This window comes from Trichosurus vulpecula, chromosome 4 (assembly GCF_011100635.1).
Source record: "Trichosurus vulpecula isolate mTriVul1 chromosome 4, mTriVul1.pri, whole genome shotgun sequence".
NCBI classification, from domain to species: domain Eukaryota; kingdom Metazoa; phylum Chordata; class Mammalia; order Diprotodontia; family Phalangeridae; genus Trichosurus; species Trichosurus vulpecula.
The window spans coordinates 160517213-160536636 of NC_050576.1; the positions used below are offsets into that span (position 1 = coordinate 160517213).

Below are 19424 nucleotides of genomic sequence, written 5' to 3' on the forward strand. Positions count from 1 at the left end.
TTCTGTCAGGATGGATGTTTTATTTCAACAGACATCTTTGTTTTTGTTTAAAAAACAAAAACAAAAAAAAAAAACAAAAACAAAAACAAAATCCAGAATTCAACCAGTCATTTCACCCTGTTAGGGAGCCAAGTTCCCAACCTAGAATTCAACAGTTGTTTCTGGAAGTCACTTGGGAGTCTTTGTTGGCCCCAAGAGATATGGAAGCTGCATTTTCTAAGTTTTATTAAGAAAATGAAATCCAATGTGTTCCTTCTCAAGGAGGTGATGGCTGGGACCCTAGGGAAAAAGGTCCTGGACTTGGAGCTGCTGGGGCTCCCAAAGGTGTTAGCTGGGAAGGGCAAGGCCAGGCCACCTGGTACTGGGTAAAGGGGAAGATGGGATCCTTGAGGAATCAGTTCCAGAAGCCTAGAATCCATATTTGGCTTGGGTCTGCCGACGGCTAAGCTTGTTCTCTGACCAGGTATTCTTCAGCTCCAACTCTCGCTCCTTAGCCTAAACAGGGAAAAAATTTTAAGAAAAGATTTATTGTACTAAAAGTTCTTCCTCTTGCCCCTGGGAGATATCTGATCCCAAATCTTCCCACTGTGATAACAATCCAAAGCCCAGATCTCTACATGCCCAAGTAGATGGGAAAGTCACACCATGTTTTTGGATGGGGGTGCTGAAATGATTTACTGGGGGGCATATAAACCTTAAAATGCTATCTAAAAGTGAATTATGACTAATCATAACAATACTGAGCAGCTATTTACTTTCCCCACTTCTCCCCTGGCTCAACTGCTCCCTGCTTCCTTCTAGAAATGAATAGCATCACTCACCCATCTAAGAAGACCCTCCCCTCCCTCCAAAAAAAAAAGAAGAAGAAAAGGTCTGACTCTTACTTTTCCTGGAAGTGACAGAATTTTTCTTTTTTAAGAGATAGGATTCTCACTCAGTTATGAATCATGTAGCCACTGAAATTCTGTAATAGCTTATCTTCCCTAATAGTTGCAGGGATAAAACTACAGACAAGGATTACAACAAAGCATCACTGAACTGGGGAAGGTGAAAATGCCACAAGAAAAATGAAAAATATTTGCTATGGATATTTTACTTGAGATCATAACTAACATCTCTGCCTCCCATACAGTGCCTACCATAAAGCCAGATATGCTCTAAGGAGCCTAGTGTAATATTAATGGCTGGTTCACAGGTTCAAGATTCACAAAGCGATTTATGTATATATTATCTCATTTGTGATCTCAAATTGAGAGTTGGAGGAGTTAGGAAAGACCTAAGTTCAAATCTAAAGTCTGACCAAATTCTAGAAAAGTCATCTAGCCTTAACATGCCTCATTTTTTTGTATAAAATGGAGAAAATACTTATACTACTCTCTAAGGGATATTTTCAGAAAAAGTAATATGTAAATAAGCTACTCCTAGGTATTCAAATGTTAAAGAGTTGCTATAAAGTCACATTCAAAACAAAAACAAAGACATCCCAAAACCATAGAGAAATTTAAGGTTATCTGCTTTATCAGCTTTACCTCTGCTACTGCTTTACTCTGGTCCTGAGGCAACTAGAGTGTTGATTATATAAGCATAATTCACTTTTTATGCACTAAATATGCTTCTGAAAATTTGGATAGAAACTGAATTTTGGGAAATCAATTATGAGGAGTCAATTAGTTTAAGGAATCCTATGATGGAACCTTTTAGAAAATGGCTTGCTTAAAACAAAGCATGTACATATACAGGATCTCTTCTGGAGGTTAAAAATGGGGTGACAATGCCAAAGGAAACTATCGCCATCTAGTGGCATGCCTGGAAATCAATTCAGTATTTAATGATGGCCACATTTCAGGCACTTTCCCTCTGCAGAACCCGATCTCAGGCTGCAAATAGCATCCAAAAGCTACATGAGTGGATAGGCTGAGGTCCTTGCCCTGGCTCACCTGGTGAATCAGATATGTGATTTGGTGTTTTCGCCTCTGCTGGCCTGTTGGCTGCTCACCCTTCTTCTGTAAGTTAAAGAAAGAAACATCAGTCTGGGAAGGCAGACCTGTCCAAAGGTTCCCTGATATTCAGGGCTGGTGGTAAGAACAAGAAAAAATTCAGAATCGACATTTGAGAAATTATTTGGTTGTAGCTCTTGGGAAGAAGATCAGCTGAAAACCCAGGTCTAAAGCTGTTTATTTAAAAAAAGAAAAAAAGAGTTAGAACCCTTGGCAGAAAGTTCAGGCTCACTAAGCACACTTGCTGAAGATGTCTGGGTTGTACTGCTATTATGTTAGATTTCTTGAAGACAAACAGTGGCCTCCTCTTTCTTTTTATTTTAACTGAAGAGCTTTTTTTGGAAAAGGTACTGTGGCCAGAAGCCTGGTCCAGAGTCCTCAGAAGGAGCTGAGGGGAGAGAACCTGCAAGAAAGGACAAGCCTTTGGCTCCAAAAGTAATGGTTCTGCATGGTGGCCTCCTCTTTCTTAAACTGCAATCAGCACTAAAATCATCTTGGCCAGGCTTCCTCACCCAACTCCAACCTGCCCGGCTCTCATTTCCAACCCAAAGCTCCTTCAATTGATCTTTTCTCCTCTGCTACCCTCCTGGACCACATATGTGGAGGATTCTCTTGTCCTCTGGCTCACCAGGTTCTCATTATTCAATCTGCCCCCAGAATTGCCCTTCTTTTGGGAAGTCTCTCCAATTCCATCATGTGAAAGCCAACCATCTCTCTGAATTTTCAACTCCCACAACTATAGCTGCTCTATCTATCTCACCATCCCCCCACCTCCATGTTCTCCTATAAATCTTCCACAGGGGTCCACCCAGAGAACTTGGGGGTTCTTCCTAGTTACTAATGAAGCTTCACGCAACAGTAATAAAATCAGTTTTAGCAATAAACTCACTGAGGGCAGGGACTGCTGGCTATTTCTTTTGGATGTTGTAAATAATAATGTTCTTCTTTGTAGATAAAAATGATGCTACGGACCTACCATCAGTGGATGTGTCTTTTGTTTTATTTTCAGTAAATGATGGATTTATGCTGATCTAACTACACCCTCTTGCTTAATATGACCTGCGGCATTCAGATGCAAAACAAACAGCTAAGGCTAATGTGCCCATCTGTACCTTCCCTGGGTTGTCTCCAATTTATCCTGTGTATATAGCTTGCTTATTCACAGTTGTTTGCATATTGTCCCCTCCATTGCATTGTAGGATCCTTGAAAACAGGGCTGTCTTTTGCCTTTCTTTGTATCCCCAGACTTAGCACAGAGCCTGGGATGTGGTAGATACTTAATAAATGTTTATTCAATAACTGTGCCCATGGAATGGAGTCAACACAAACCAGAGGGAAATAAAGCTTATGGCCTTGATGTCATCACTGCTGTGCTAATGCAGTGCTTCCAATATTTTTCTCTTTCCATGTTAGATCATAATATCTAAATCTGATGCTGCACATTATGGGGTACAGAGATCTCTCCTACTCCCAGTGATGAAAATTGGCACAGACAGGGCTGTGTTGGGGGGTGGGGTGGAGAGGAGGACAACACAAAGCGTGCTCTAGTAATGCAGGAAAGAGGAAGATAAGGACAGTAGGAAAAGGCACATGTATATAGAACTTAGCAACTGTGACCACATCTAAAGTGAGCTCTGCATAGATTCTGATTCAACAGGGTAGAAAGAAGGATGTCAAAGTGGGCTGAGGGATATTTGGGGAGGAACAGAAAATCTGTAACCCCTTCCTACAGCCATGACCTAGATTGGGGAATATTGCTCTCTATCAACAGCAGACTGCATTTGAATATGAATTCAAATATTTAATATGCACTATCACTATTATAGTTTTTTTTCACAGTTCTTTCTCTAGTACTAAAGGTAAATAGTTGCCTGCTAAAATTTCTGTGAAAACAACAAGGGAACTGGGAAAACGAAACATTTCTAGAACTGTTTCCAGCACCTCAAAGACATCAAAGAAAGAGGGAAATGACCCACATGTACAAAAAAAGGGTTCATTTTGTAGTAGCAAAGAACTAGAAGCTATGGGAATGTCCATAAATTGGAGAAGGGCTGAAAAAATTGTGGTATGTGAATGCAATGGAATAGTACCATGCCATACAAAGTTATAAAAAGGGTATTTTCAGAGAAACCTGGGACAATTTCTATTTAAAAACTGATGCATAGTGAAATAAGCAGAGGGAGAACAACTTATACAACGATATAAAGAAAAACAACCTTGAAGAACTTGAGAACTCTGGTCAATGTGATCACCAGCTAAGATTTCTGAATACCCAAGATGAAACATGCTACCTATCTCCTGACAGAAAGGTGATCAACACAAACAAGAGGTAGAATGAGACACATTTTTGGACTTAGCCAATGTGCTCTAATTAACTATGCATACTTGTTACATGAGTTTGCTTTTCCTTTTTTTATTCCATGGGTGTTGGAGGGAAGGAGAGAAGGACTAGCTGTTTCCAACAGCTCCTAATGCTGCCCACCAACCCCTCTCATTCTACCTTGCTGAATGACTTCATGGTTTTTTCTTCTGTCAAGGACTTGGTCATCCACTGCTGGGCCCCACTGAGCTGGTCATCCCCTTTGATCTCCACAAAGTTAATCTCCTCCCTTCCTCGGTTCCTCTTGCCCTGAAGCCGTTTGAACTAGGAAAGGATATAAATTAGAAAAGTTACAAGTAGCCTGTAAAGGAAGGTGAAACAAAGGGTGGGATGCAAGATAATCTGGGCCACTTGGATTCTTAGTGAGTTTTACCTTAAATGCTGCCTCTACATAATATACCCTCTGTCACCTGCTAAGCTACCTCTCCTCCTTTCTTTTTCATCTGAAGTGCTACCTATTTCAGGAAATCCTCCTAGATCCAGTGCAAGGACAGCTAAGAGTTAGACGCAAATATGTGGAAGTCTGCACAGGGTCAGTTACATCTAATTTATATTTAATCTAAAAACACATTGCAGAACATTTTCAGGATTTCTCCAATGAAAGTTGTTTCCCCACAATTTTGTCTAGTTTTTTTTTTTGTACTCATTTAGTCTTACTAAGCCAGGTTACCACACACCAAAAGTATAGGGAAGAGATACTGAGTTGAGTAAGGGTTGTGAGAGAAGACCTCTGCAAAAGAGACTAAGCAAAGGATCTCGGGAAACTTGACTAATAACTGCTATTTGTCTTCTTTCCAGAAAAATACCAGTTATATAAATACAAATTACCCACTTAGGGCATCAAGGGGAGTTTTAGGGCATGAGGGCAGACAACCCAAATTACCAAAACCCTGAGCTGGATCCAAATATGTAGTCCAATCACCAATGAGACCATACCCTCTACCTGCTTTTGAGAAGGGAATTATTTGGATATAATCATAAACATAATCATGAGGATGGTAACATTGGAAAGGGTGAACACATAATTCAGAGTAACTAGAGAAACTTTGGATATGAAAAGATAAAAGGGAGAGAAGAGAATTTTAAAACAACTTCTGTGCAAAGAAGTAACTTTAGTTTTCACAGTCCCAGAAATTTCACAACTATCCCCAGAGGGTCACAATTTCCTTGTTTAAGAAACCCTGAACTAAGCACCTCAGGATAGACTCTGTGCCTTAACTCAAGTAACAGTTTGGCAAAGTGCTTAGATACTCATCACTAGTGGTTGGTCACTAACGGAAAATTTTTTTAGCTATAGTAACTTCTGAAGGTCCACTATAAAAGCCTAGAGGAGCTGTTATATGTTATTGGTGGAGAGAGGATAAATATCACTAAATTTATGGGTCTTTTTAATGAAAATATTAAATGCTAGGGCTATGAAGGCCTCCATGCTAAATACCCCGGATATGGACTTGAAGACCATGAGGTATATAGCTTAGCTTCCTTCACATGAATTAAGGAAGGCTTCCTAAAGGAAGTAGCACTTCAAATGGCCTAAAAAACACAGCTTGGGAGAACATGCTTCTGTAAAACAAATTAGCAAAGAAACCCAAATCTCTTTTAGCATCTGTTTTCTGACCTTAAGGATGGGGTTCTTGAACCAAAATTAATAAAATTACTATGTTAACTTACCGCTTCATCATCAATGAAAGAGGCGTCTGGGGTAATCTCCTGGGGGGGAGCTAAGGCTGGATCAGACTCAGGGTAGTAGCCACTACTGTAATAATCCTAAAGCCAGAATAAATGCAATTTAATTTAAACACTTACTAAGTACCTATTATGTGAAAAGCACTGTACCAAACAGTTGGATAAAAAGATGAAATAAGACATCAACCTTTGCTTTTACAAAGACCTTACAATCTAATTGGGTGAGGAGAGATAAAACATACATACAAATGACTATAATGCAAGGCAGAAAATGATACATGGGAAGGAGAGACCTCAGCAAAGTACCATGGGAAAGCCAAAGAGAGAAAAAATAAAAAGGTATTTACAAAGGGAGGATCTATAAGGCATTTCAAGGAGAAAAGAGAAAACATAAAGGCACTAAATACCAACACCTTGGAAACAACTTGTTTTATTACAAATTCACTATATTCCTTTAGATCTCCATACAAAGGAGCCAATAAATTTCAATAGGGAATTAAAGATTAGATTATCTTATTTTTACTATATTTTCATAGGATGTCAAGCTGATAGGAACTCAAGAGGTTATTAAGACCAATGATGTTAAACTCAACTAGAAAATGGGGGTGAGGGGTATGACTAAACTGTATATAAAGATCCCCGCTGGCCACAAACTGATTCAGAAAACCACATATTAACATTATTTATGTTTTATTGTATTTTTGGCTGCACTCAGTGTTGTAGGTGGCATGTCTGACACCTGATAAACAGCCAACCTCATCATTTTACAAGTGAAAAAATAGAGTTATAGCATGGTCAAATGTTTTATTCCATGTAACAAAGCAAGGATTTGAAGAGAGATCTTCTAAATCCAAATCCTGTGCTTTACCCACCATACCATCCTGACATTCCTTGCAGAAGTACCCACTAACACTAAGGTCCTGAGAAATATACCTTTATCAGACTGTCATCAAATAAGTATCAAGGATTTTTAGAACTGGAAGGGACTTCAGAGGCTCTCTAATTCAACCTATGCCCAGGTATGCAACACCTACTATGCAACACCTGACAAGTGATCACCTAGTCTCTACTGGAAGACATCCAAAAAGAACAGGGAACTCACTACCTCCTGAAGTAGCCCCTTCCACTTACTGAAAGCTCTAAAGTTAGCAAGTGTTTCTTTACATCAAACCTAAATCTTCATCTTTATAGCTTCCACCCATTGTTCCTAGTTCTGTCCTCTGAATCCAAACCAAACCATTTTAATCCCTCTTCTACATGGCAGTCCTTCAAATACCTAAAGACAGCTATCATGTTCTTCCTGAGCCCTCTCTTCTTCAAACTAAACACCTACAATTCCTTTAATTCTCATGTGTAATGGACTCAAATCTTTGTTGCCCTCCCTGGATATTTTCTGATTTTCAACATCCTTCCTAAACTGTGGCCCCCAGAAATGAACTATAGTTGTGGCCCGACCAGGGTAGCGTATAGCGGGACTATCTATCCCCTCCCTAGTCCTGGACACTATGCCTTTACTAACATAGCTCAAGATCGCATCTGCTTTTCTGGTTGCTGTAGCATGCTGTCAACTCATACTGAGTTTGAAACTTATTTAAACCCCCAAATCTTTTTTCATGACAAACTGTTAACCGTGCCTTTGATATCTAGTATTTATGGATTTAATTCTTGAACCCAAATATAAGACTTTACATTTATCCATACTGAATGTCATCTTATTTAATTCAGCCAAAATTTCTAGCCTAAGAAGATCTTTTGGATCCTGTCATCCAGGGTATTACCTATCCCAGCACTGTGTCATCTGAAAATCTGATAAGCCTAACATCTCCCTTCTGTATTTGCATCCCTAATACCTAGAACAGTGCCCATCACATAGTAGATATTTACTACATGCTTACTGACTGATTAATCTATGCCTTTCTCCAACTCTGACACAAATGTTAATAGCACAGGCTTAAGATCCCTAGGATCTTCCACTGCAGAAGACCACTTGCCAAGCTGACATGAAATCATTAATGACTAGTCTTTTGAATACAGCCATTCAATAAGTTCCAAATCTACCAAATTATACTTTCATCTAGCTTTCACCTCTCTATCTTTTACATAAGAATAGCACAAGATGCTTTAAGAAGTGCTTTGTTAAAAATCTAAGTAACTCTACACATTCTCCATTTAGTAACCCTATCAAAAAAAGAACTAAGGCTAGTCTAGCATGACCTATTCTTGATGAAATCACAGTGGCTTTTGTAATTCCTTTTCTAGATGTACTCTAACCATATCTTTAATAATTCATTCTTGAATTTTATAAGAAACTGAAGTTAAAGGGCAGCTAGGTGGTGCAGTGAGTAGAGCACAGGCCTTGGAGTCAGGAGGACCTGAGTTCAAATCCAGCCTCAGACACTTGACACATTTACTAGCTGTGTAACCTTGGGCAAGTCACTTAACCCCAAGTGCCCTGCCTTCTCCCTGGCAAAGAAAAAAAAAAGGAAACTGAAGTTAAGTTCACTGGCCCAGTTTGCAGACTCTCTTCCTTTTTCTTAAACTGGGACACTTGCCTTTCTCTAGACCTGCAGTAGCTTTCCTGTTCTCACCATCTTTCAAATATTACTCAGAGTAGTTCAACAGTTACAATAGGACTTAGGTTCTTCCTGGCCCTCTAGATTACTGTTTCCTCAGTTCCTTATGAAATGACTCACTAGACTGCAAAAGTTGAAGATCAAGAGTTGAAAGACATGCCCAGAAAACCTTTCATTCTAAAAAGCACACAGTGATTCAATACTCATCCTTTTTCTTCTCTCTGTGTTGTCTTGTGACAAAAGAATCATAGGAAAGCGTGCCTCAGACATAAAGCAAACCAATGTTTAGAAAGCAAACCAGAATTGATAAGTCAAGAATCTGTGATTTAGGCAGGAAAATTCCTTCCACCACCACAAATCAAAACAGTTTATATTTTAGCAGATTAGTCTTAGAGTTGCCTAAGTCTTGGAGAGGTTAAATGACTTGCCTATGACTAACCAGTTATTAGGTGTTTTTGTTGTTCCATCATTTCAGTTCTGTCTGACTCTTTATGACTCCATTTGGTGTTTTCTTAGCAGAGATACTAGAGTGGTTTGCCATTTCCTTCTCCACCTCATTTTACAGATGAAGAACCTGAGGCACACAAGGTTAAGTGACTCGCCCAAGGTCACAGTTACTCAGTGTCTGCGGCTGGATTTAAACTCAAGAAGATGAATCCTCCTGACTGCAGCCCCAATGCTCTATCCCACTGTACCACACAGCTACTCTATGAAGTGTTACAGGGACATTTTGAATTCTGCCCATTCCCACGAGTCACAGAGTTAGGTAATTCAGTGGTCCCCCTTCAAGGAATGTATACCGGGGAAAAAAGAAAGGAGAAAGGAACCTTTCTGGTCTGGCCAAGCTGGAGAGGCACAGTCCTCACGAGCTGCTCTCTCTCCTGGCCCTGAAGCTCCTTAACTCCTACTCTATTCCTAGCCTACATGTTTCCTGGACAAATGGTCCATTTTAAACCAACAGTTGAATAGAAAACAAAGGTCAGTAACGTAGAGGTATACTTCATTATAGGCAAACAAAAAACATGAAAATAAAGATACATACAAGAGACAAAACTGGTAGATGATTCTTCACTTTACAAAAGCACCTACAATATTGTGACTTTCAATAGTAGGTTTTCCTAGTACATTAAAAAAAAATCCACCAATGAAAGGCTTATTGGCATAATAAATAAAGAGCCCTCCTCTATGCCAGGGATAGCTGGGTTTAAGGTCCACCTCCAACATCTACCGTATTTCCCCATGTGTAAGACACGCCCCTTTTTGAAAAATTTGGGGTCTAAAAACTGGGTGCGTCTTATACAGTGGTTGTAGATTTTTTTTACTTGCATTTCCTGCTTTTTCGTGCTTCTTGTCTTTGTTTTGCATTTGTTACAGTATATTAGGTTACATTTTGCCACATTCTGCCCAGAAATGGCTCAGAAAAGATTTTCATACAGTGCTGAATTCAAGTTAAAAGTGATCCAGTCTGCAAAAGTGAATGGAAATCATGCTGCTGAACGTAAGTTTGGTCCTCCTCCAACTGAGAAAAAAGTCCGAGACTGGCTATGGCAAGAAGAAACCCTACTGAAAACACTACGGCAGAAGAAAGCCATGAGGGCAGCAGAAGGCATGAGGCAAATCAGCAAAATGGCCTGATTTAGAAAGGGAATTGAAGATACGGATTGAAGAGCAAAGGGCAATTGGAATTACTGTGTCCACAAAGATGGTTCAGCATGACGCAAGAAGAATTGCTGATGAAAAAGAAGTTACTGATTTCAAAGGAGGATACAATTGGTGCTTCAGGGTCATGAAACTAAGCATGCGTACACACACCAGACTTGCCCAAAAGATGCCTGAAAGCTATGAGCACGTGAATAAAACCTGCATTCAGTAACTTTATGTAATACATATTTTTTTCAAATTTCAGGCCCCAAAATTAAGGTGCATCTTATACATGGGGAAATACGGTACTAGCAGCTCTCTATAAGAGTTTCCTCATTTGTAAGTCACCTATACCAATAAAACACAAGTCTAGGTTCCTATCCCTATTCTAAAGAAGACACATTTTGAATACAAAATTCTACTTTATGAGCACTCCCCTATATAGAGAGTCTCTTCCTATTAGTATGTAAGCCCCTTGAGGACTATCTTTACTGTTTTTTATAATTCTAACCCTTTGCACAAAGCTTGGCATAACCCTCTACTATTTTGGACTTGGATACTTTTTTTGCTAAAGAGATAAAAACATTTTTATATCTATAACCTCATTTTTCTTAACATTCTTGAAGAAAGAGCGAATGGTATGACCATTGTACTCATCAGGATATATGCTGCACCCAAGATTTAAAAATCAAAATTTAACTGAAATGGAAACATCTTTTCAAAACTTTGGTGTATCCTGAAAAATAATTCCTGATTTCCCCCAGTATCAGAGCATTATTCTTCTCAGAATCTATCCAGAAATCAGGCACAATTAACGCAGGCCATCCTAAATCTCAGCATACCATGCTGCCTGCCATCCTCTCCAACCCCACTTTTATGCACTAACTTCCCATGGCCCCCAAAAAGGCTTTGACTTCCGCTCCTGTATAATGACTGGAGTTCTGCCTATTTACCCTTATTTGTCCACATTTTAGAAGTATATCCATCTCTGTTATTTGTCTGGGAACTATAAAAAAGCAAGGAATCTATCTTGTCTGGCTCTAGATCTAACCCAAGATGTTAGTATTGAGCTCTGTTTCTAAAGTACTGGAAATGCCCAGTATATGGTACTTAGTAGTTATGAGATTCAAGACACAGAGCAAATTTTAGCCAATGTTACCCTGAATTTTTTTTTATCGTACTTATTATGGTCTGATAAATACAGTAAAACAGATCCCAGAAAGGTTTAATTTAGTCGAAGTAACATAAAACATCAAAGCAGGAACTGGAATACAGCCTCAAATCTCTAACATTCTATATAACTGTCCCAGGTCATTCCTTTACACTTTTCACCTACCTGATAGTAAACGCCAGTGGCATTAGCGTCACCATATGTAGGGAACTGGTTGTAGGGCTGACTGCTGTAGTCCTCCCCAGGCTTAGGCACCCAGGGAGCCCCACTTGAGCCAGCCACCATCTTGAATTCAAGGGGAGCATTGGCCGCATCGTCCTGAAAAGTGGGATCTGGCTCTGTGCCTGGGGGTGGCTCTTCAGAAGCAGCAGGGACAGGGTAAGGGTATGGCTCAGCTCCAGGAGGCTCAGCCTTGTCTGGAAGGGAGAAGAAGTTCTCAGGGGCTACTTCCTCATCACTGTCATCCTCCTCTTGTGTGATCTGCTTTGTCACTTGTAGGGCAGCACTCTTGGCAGCTGCTTTGATGGCTGAGGGTGATGGGGTAGTAGTGGTGGCACCCACAACAGGGGCAGAGGAGGAAGTAGAAGAAGCAGATTTGGTCTTGGGGGCTGGTTTGGAGAGCTTGGTGTCGGCAGAGACATCGGTGGGTTTTCGAGAGAAAGCGTAGGGCAGGAGCAATCGGTTAGTCTCTTTTGTGGCCAGGTTTTTGGGTTGGGGAAGCAAAGCTGATAAACCTGTCCCTTCACCAGATCCCTAGTGAGGCAGGAGAGAAATAGGACAAGTGAGACTTTGTATTTTCAGTTCATAATTACTATTATCAACAATAAGAAGTCCAACATTACAAAATCAAGCAATCCTCATTTTTTGTTGCCCCAACAACATTATGTTCCAATATCTATAACCTGCTTCTTCCAACTGTCAAGTTTTTCTACAAGATTTTGGTACATCCTATAAACAGGACTGATTTTCCCTCTCTGCTCCCCTCAACCATACATACCCCTGTTCCCTTTTTTTCTGATCCAGATCCACAATCCCCTCCCACTAGAAGATGTTCTAGACAAATATTTTTGTGCCTGAATTATATGCTCCTTAATCCCTCATCCAGTCAAGACAGGATGAGATGACTAGAAGGAATCAACTGTCTTGTCTGTATGCTAGGGGTACATTTCTTTTCTTTCCTATTAACTTGGGAACACCCTTTTTCCCTAAAGAAATTTCCTTAGGCAAGGGGCTAAATATAAAAGAGATGCTCAATATATATGTTGATAGCAAAAATAAATTTTTTCAAACTCCACTGTGTGCTCAGAAGCTTATAAACAGCTTGGTTATATTAAGCAAGTAAGCAATTAACTTGTCAGTTTGCAAATACACCATTCCAGCCAGTCTCCCATTATCTATGGAATCTCTTGGAATCTACTTCCTGAGTGTTCTTACTGGCCCAAGACCTAAAGGTTGTGATGTCAGAAAGGGCATTAAAATAAGGTCACTCCCTTCTTCCCTCTCTTCCACCTCCTCACAGATAAAAGAAATGCCCCACCAAGTGGTGAATGACTCTTAGGTCAAGATTAACAGAAGGAAGAAGCAAATAGCTGTTCAACAGAAAAGTAGTTTTCATTGCTTGCTATTTATGCCTATGTCATTTCCCACATGAGCAGATGGTATGGTCAACAACAGCCCCAACCTTATTATCACAATTCATTTCTCTAAGGTTTTACAGCACTTTTGTCATAACTCTCTGAAGGAGACATTGCACGTCCTATTATTCCCATTTTACAGATGAAGAACTTGTCCAAGATCCCAAGACTAATCAAGGTAGGAATAGACCCCAAATCCCCTGAGCTCCTAGTTCAAGATTCTTTAACAGTACAAAACAATGAAAGGTGGTGATACCAGCCATTCCCACATCATCCATGAGTTCATTCTAGGACCACTCACAGAAATTCTGCCTCAAATGATGTTCAGATTAACTTCTAACCCATGTTACCAAGAATGATCTCTCCACAGCCCCCAACCATTAGTATTCAACATAATTTGCCAAGCCATTTATTAAGCACCAATTATTTCAAGGTACTATGCTAAATGCTGGAAATACAGTAAAACGAAATATAGTCCCTGACCTCACATAAAATTATACTCTACTAGTAGAGGGATTTTACAACATTTATACAGCTAAATAAACATAAGATAATTTGAAGAGGGAAAGAGTACTTCACCAAGGAGTTACCAACCCAAGTTGAACCTTAAAGGAAGGTAAGGATTCTAAAAGGTGCAGATGAGGAGGGAATATACTCCAGAAAGGTGAGACAGCCCATGCAAAGGCACACAGGTGAGAATTGGAATGCAGATTTCAGGAAACAGCAAGTTTAACTGGCTGAAATATAGAGTATAGGAAGGAGAAATATAAAGTAAGTTTGGAAAGATAGTCTGGAATTCTTTGCTGTAGCAATAAAGTGCCAACTAAGTGGGTGCCTATATACTGGGAAACACTGAAAAAATTGTAGTATATGAATATTATGGTTGGAACATGAATAGTATATGAATGTGGTACCTGAATAATATTGTACTGTAAAAAATGAGGAATTCAGAAACATGGGAAATCTCTTATGAACTGATAGGAAGCAAGGTGAAACCAAAAGAAAATTATGAATAATTACCACAATAACAAATGAAAGAAGACTAAAAGACAACAGAGTTTGGATTACACGCAACTCAAGTCAAGAGGTTACTGCTGACTTCCTCACCCTGGACTGACGCCTGTTGAGACTTTGGCAGCTATGGTTGCCCAGTTTTCCGCAACAATTTAGAACAGAGGATTGAGGATAGAAAGTGAGCCTACTGGTTCTCTAGACTTCAAGGACTTATTACTGAAGTCCATACTGATGACAATTCTTTGATCATTTTTATCAACAGTAGTTGCTATCATTAGAGGCCATTCCATCTGGGCAGCAGCCAGTGACTCTCACCAGGTCCTTCTATAAAATCTACCAGCCACCCAAAGGAACACTCCTGCAGGGAATTTCACTTCTCTATTTCTGAAGCTAATATGCTGCAGCATGCCAAACTAAACTTGGGGTTCAGGAATTCTTGGGATTGTATCAGTAAGGCTAGATTCATGACCTCAAAGATGACCATGAACATGCCTGTATAGTTTAGAATCACAAAGTACAATAGATTCTCTAGGTAGAAGGCAGGGAAAGTATCACATTTATTTAGACACTAGAGAATTAAATCCCAAAACCAATAGCCCCAATTCAATATAGCAGTAATTGTATTCCAAAACCAGTAAATGTAACAACAAGGAAATTATGACACAGTATTATAGCAAGGAACCAAGTCATCCTATAATCTTTCCCCCTGCTGGGGCCTCCCCATAAACACTCATGAATCCTAACTGTCTGCTTGCCTGACTTCTCACCCCCTCAGTTTTCCGCTCTGGAGTTCTTACTCCCTCTCCTTGGGCTGAATTCTGAATTCTAACCCTAATGGCTACCTTCTGAATATATATAGACACATAGACACACACTCACTCACTCTCACACACACACTACACACTTTCTCTCTCTCTCTCTCTCTCTCTCTCTCTCTCTCTCTCTCTCTCTCTCTCTCTCTCTCTCTCTAGGGCCCAAGGGCTTCATGCCCAATAAGTGAAAGGATGTAGGCCTGGGGCTTAGTACTTAGTAAGTAAAGGGAGTAGACCTGCCTACAAACAAACCTCTAATCAAGCTTCCCTTAATTAGCCCCATCTGAGACCTATTGGTGGGAAAGATCTGTAATCACCTATTGGCATCACAGGGATCAATCACTACAGGCTGCAGCTCCTTTTTTCCTTGTCATTATCATTTGCCAATCAACCAATAAAATAAAATATCCACAAGGCATCTGTGGGACCGGAGCCCAGGAGAGATTCTGGAACTGGATATATAAAATGGGGAGAAGTCTTACACAGAAATGATAATTTAACCCATAGGAGTTGATGAGGTCAACAAATAAAGAGTTAAAAAGAGAAAAGAAGTTCGAGGAAAGAGCCTCTGGATATACCCAAAACAGTTAGGGTCCAATATGATAAGCAGTGCACTACACTGATAGTCCCCCACCTTTGCAAAGGAGAAAGACACATTCTCATCTCTTCTTTGGGGCTCATCAGCATTGGGTTCTGATTTTTGTGGTGGTGGTCCTTTCCATCTTCCACTGTTGTAGTCTCTATATGTTGTTTACCTGATTCTGCTTATCTCACTTTGTGTTAGGTCATGTTTTACCACACTTCTCTATTTTCTTCATAGTCACAGTTTCTTATAATGCAGAATCTGTAATAGATTAATCTAAGCCTGATTTTATCACATTCACATGCCAAAATTTGTTTAGCCATTCCCCTGATGAATGGGCATCTATTTTGTTTCCAGTTCTTTGCTATTACAAACATATTAGTTTGGGATCTTTCTGTCTTTGACTTTGGTATACACGCCTACCAATGGGATTGCTGGCTCAAAGGATATAGCCACTTGAGTCACTTTCCTAGCATAATTACAACATATTTTCCAGAAACATTAGACCAATTCAGAGCTCTATCAACAGTGTATTTGTGTGTCTGCCCTTCCACAGTCCTTCGAACCTATTCCTATCTTTTTTCACCTTTGTAAATTTGCTGAATAAGAGTTGCTTTGATTTATATTTCTCTTATTTTTACTGATCTGAAACAATCTTTCATATGGTTAACAGTTTGAAATTATTGTTGTTTATATTCTTTGACTACCTATTTAGTGGGGACACACATATGTACACACACATACACACATACACACGCTCACACACACACACACACACACTTGTGTTAGGTCCCGATACATTTCTTGAATGTCAGATTTTTATCAGAGATATTTGATAGTGAAGGGCTTTACATGCCAAACTGAGGAGTCTATATTTTATCTTAAAGGCAATAAATAAGAAGCCAATGATGATTCTTGAGAAGGGGGTATAACCTTTGCTAGAAAAGTTTTTTTTTAGCAACTATTTATGAAGGGTGACTCTTCTTACGAAGAACAAAAAGACTTGGATGTGCAAAAATATCTATAGCAGTTCCTTCTTGTAGTGGCAAGGAACTGGAAATTAAGGGGTGACTGTCAATTGGGGAATAGCCAAATAAATTTGTGGTATATTAATGTAATGGAATACTGTTGTGCCTTAAGAAATGACAAAAGATATAGTTTTAGACAAACAGAGAGATCTGTAAGCAGAATGAGCAAAATCTGGGCATCAGTTTATACAATAGCAACATTGTTTAAAAAAAAAAACGAACACCTATGGAAGACTTACTTAAGAACTCTGAATAATGCCAACAATCAACCATGATTACAGTGGAATAGTGATAAAATATACTACCTGCCTCCTGAAAGTGAAGTGATAAATTCAAGGTACAAAATGAGACATATATTTTTGGACATTACCAGTGTGGAGATATGTTTCTCTTGAGTATGAATATATGCATATCGATACAAAGGTTTTGTCTTTTTTTGCAAGGGAGAGGGAAGCATTACTAGAGACTTTGTTATCAAAGTGAATTTAAAAAAAAAAAAGAAAAAAGTCATTAAAACATTTTTAAAATGCAAAGAAGAGAACAGAAGGAAGGTCGGTAAGAAACACAAATAAGTAAAACAGCTCTGAAAATAATATGTTGTATTTGTATGTATTTGAAGGAAGAAGCAAGCTGTATGTAGTACACATTCACAGCTGCTTCTGCAAACCTATTTTCCTTTTGTGCTTTGTACACAGAAATAATCATCTTATTTGACATTTGCTAAGTTCAGAATTTCAAAATTCAGCTTGATTAATTTTTTTTAAACTAGAATGAGTCATAAACCATTCCTCCCCACCCTCAACTTCTCACCTTAAATCTAGGCTTCAGGGGGGCAGCTAGGTGATGCAGTGAGTAGAGCACTGGCCCTGGAGTCAGGAGGACCTGGGTTCAAATCCAGCCTCAGACACTTGACATACTTACTAGCTGTGTGACCTTGGGCAAGTCACTTAACCCTAATTGCCCTGCCTTCCCCACTCCAGGGGAAAAAAACCAAATAAATAAAATTATTTTTAAAAAATCTAGGCTTCTCTTCCACAAAAACATAACTATTTCACGTGTTTTACATACTGTAAGCAAAGAAGTCATTTTGCCGAGTGATCTAAAAATCCAACAGTTCACATATTTGTATGATACTTTTAAGGTTTACAAAACACTTTGCTCATGACAACCTTCTAAAGCAGGCAGTGTTAAGGGATGACCCTGCTCTCCTTTTCACACAGGCATTAATAAGTAAGGCTCAATGAAATAAAGTGATTTGCCCATGGTCACACAAGCAGTACATTTAAGAACTCTGACTTGAACCAAAGTCTGCTGGCTCTGAATCCAGGGTTCTTTCCACTATGTCAAACTGCTTTAGATAGAAGAATAGATTCAATCTGAAATTACCAGGACAGCATAATACAGAGAAAAGCACTTTAAGAAAGGTTTAAGTATGATGATGGTGAGAATTTCAGAGGAAATGAGGTAGTTTCAATACTACTGCCTAGAAGATAAGTCCCCACCTTTTTTGGAGCACAGTGCCAGGCACATAGTAAGTGTTTAATAGATGCTTACTGACTGATTGAACTAATTATTTTTATCTCCTCAAAATGTTATGATCAATAAAGGGAGGGGGTGAGAATGCTCATTGCTGACCATGGAGAAGGGAAAGAAAAATTCTTGGGTGTCAGGAGTGGGCCTTTCCACCTCACGGGTGAGAAACATGCCAGGAGGTAATCAGCTTAGAAATCATTCAGGTGATGTTGAAAGAGATCAGTAGATTGTGATTGGTTTGAGCCCCCTGGCTTTGGCTCCATATGAAGGCTTCTTTCCTTGTTTACATTCTCCTCATAGTTATTTTCATTCCCTCAACAACTCCATTTGCTCACACAGTCTGGGTGGGCAAAAATTACAGTTTTGGATCCTACAAAAACTATTAATTAGTCAGGCAAAAGGATTCTTTTCATAGTAACCTGCCTCAAGGATCAGAGCTTCAGGATATAAAGTTTGGCAGGCTATGCTATACCTGGCCTGCTCAGCTAAACACCAGAAGTCTGAAACAAACAGCAATCTTTAAAAGAGCACTTGAGGATTCTGAGCCTCCAGCCCCAAGGTTACATACCAGAGCCACCAGAGGCTGCCATCTCTGTAGGCTCATCTCCCTTCTTAGCTGATACTTGTGACCTTACTGATATTCTCTCTAAGATTTCCATGAACCCATGTTGGTTTATGGGAGGCAGCTGGATACAGTGGAAAAAGCAGTAACCTTGGAATAAGGGCCTTCAGCTCTGACATTTGATGGCTGTATGACTGTGAACAAACTATTTTACTTCTCTGGGTCTCAGATTCCTTATTTGCAAAACAGGGATAAGAACCTATGCCAATACTGTCCATGACAGCATAAAACCACTTCTAGTTCTGCTGATGTCAGTTCAACAGCCTGGGCCTCCCCTTCTTCAGTCTGATATTCCTAATCTGTGAGCAACAAACAGCACAAACCCATTCCTACCTGTTTCCAAGAGCCTAGTCTACCCTACATATAGAAAAATTCATTCTGCCAAAGGATGAAAACCCTCAGGATAAAGATTTCCCCATCTTCCCTCAAGCCTTGAGATCAGGAATTCAATTAGCTGAGCAGAGCCCTTGCCATTTGGGAGTCTGTGGAACATCATCACAAAAAAAGCCATTATCGAAATGTCTAATACTGCCAAGCATCATACGAAGAGAACTACAGTCAATTCCTTATTATCCACACTCTGAAAGACAGTAGTGGAATGAATAATCCAAAATTCATTTCAATTTGCTATGTTCTTATACTTACATTTCAATAATATCAGCAGCTGACATTCATGTAGTGTTTTACAGATAAAGTGCTTTAAAGTTATTCTCCCTTGATCTCTTTGGGGTGGATAGTAGAAATAGCATT

General features: G+C 39.5%; 1 protein-coding gene across 1 annotated transcript in view; it reads right to left on the bottom strand.

The window, feature by feature from the left end:
* The window catches only part of PRCC (proline rich mitotic checkpoint control factor), a 39013-nt gene continuing 19589 nt past the window's right edge, over positions 1-19424 (bottom strand). The window contains exons 3-7 of the mRNA XM_036758247.1: positions 11614-12201; positions 6049-6144; positions 4498-4641; positions 1938-2003; positions 1-495 (exon numbers count right to left, since the gene is read on the bottom strand). Coding sequence (XP_036614142.1) covers positions 409-495; positions 1938-2003; positions 4498-4641; positions 6049-6144; positions 11614-12201 — 981 coding nt within the window. The 3' untranslated portion in view covers positions 1-408. The remainder of the gene's footprint in view (positions 496-1937; positions 2004-4497; positions 4642-6048; positions 6145-11613; positions 12202-19424) is intronic.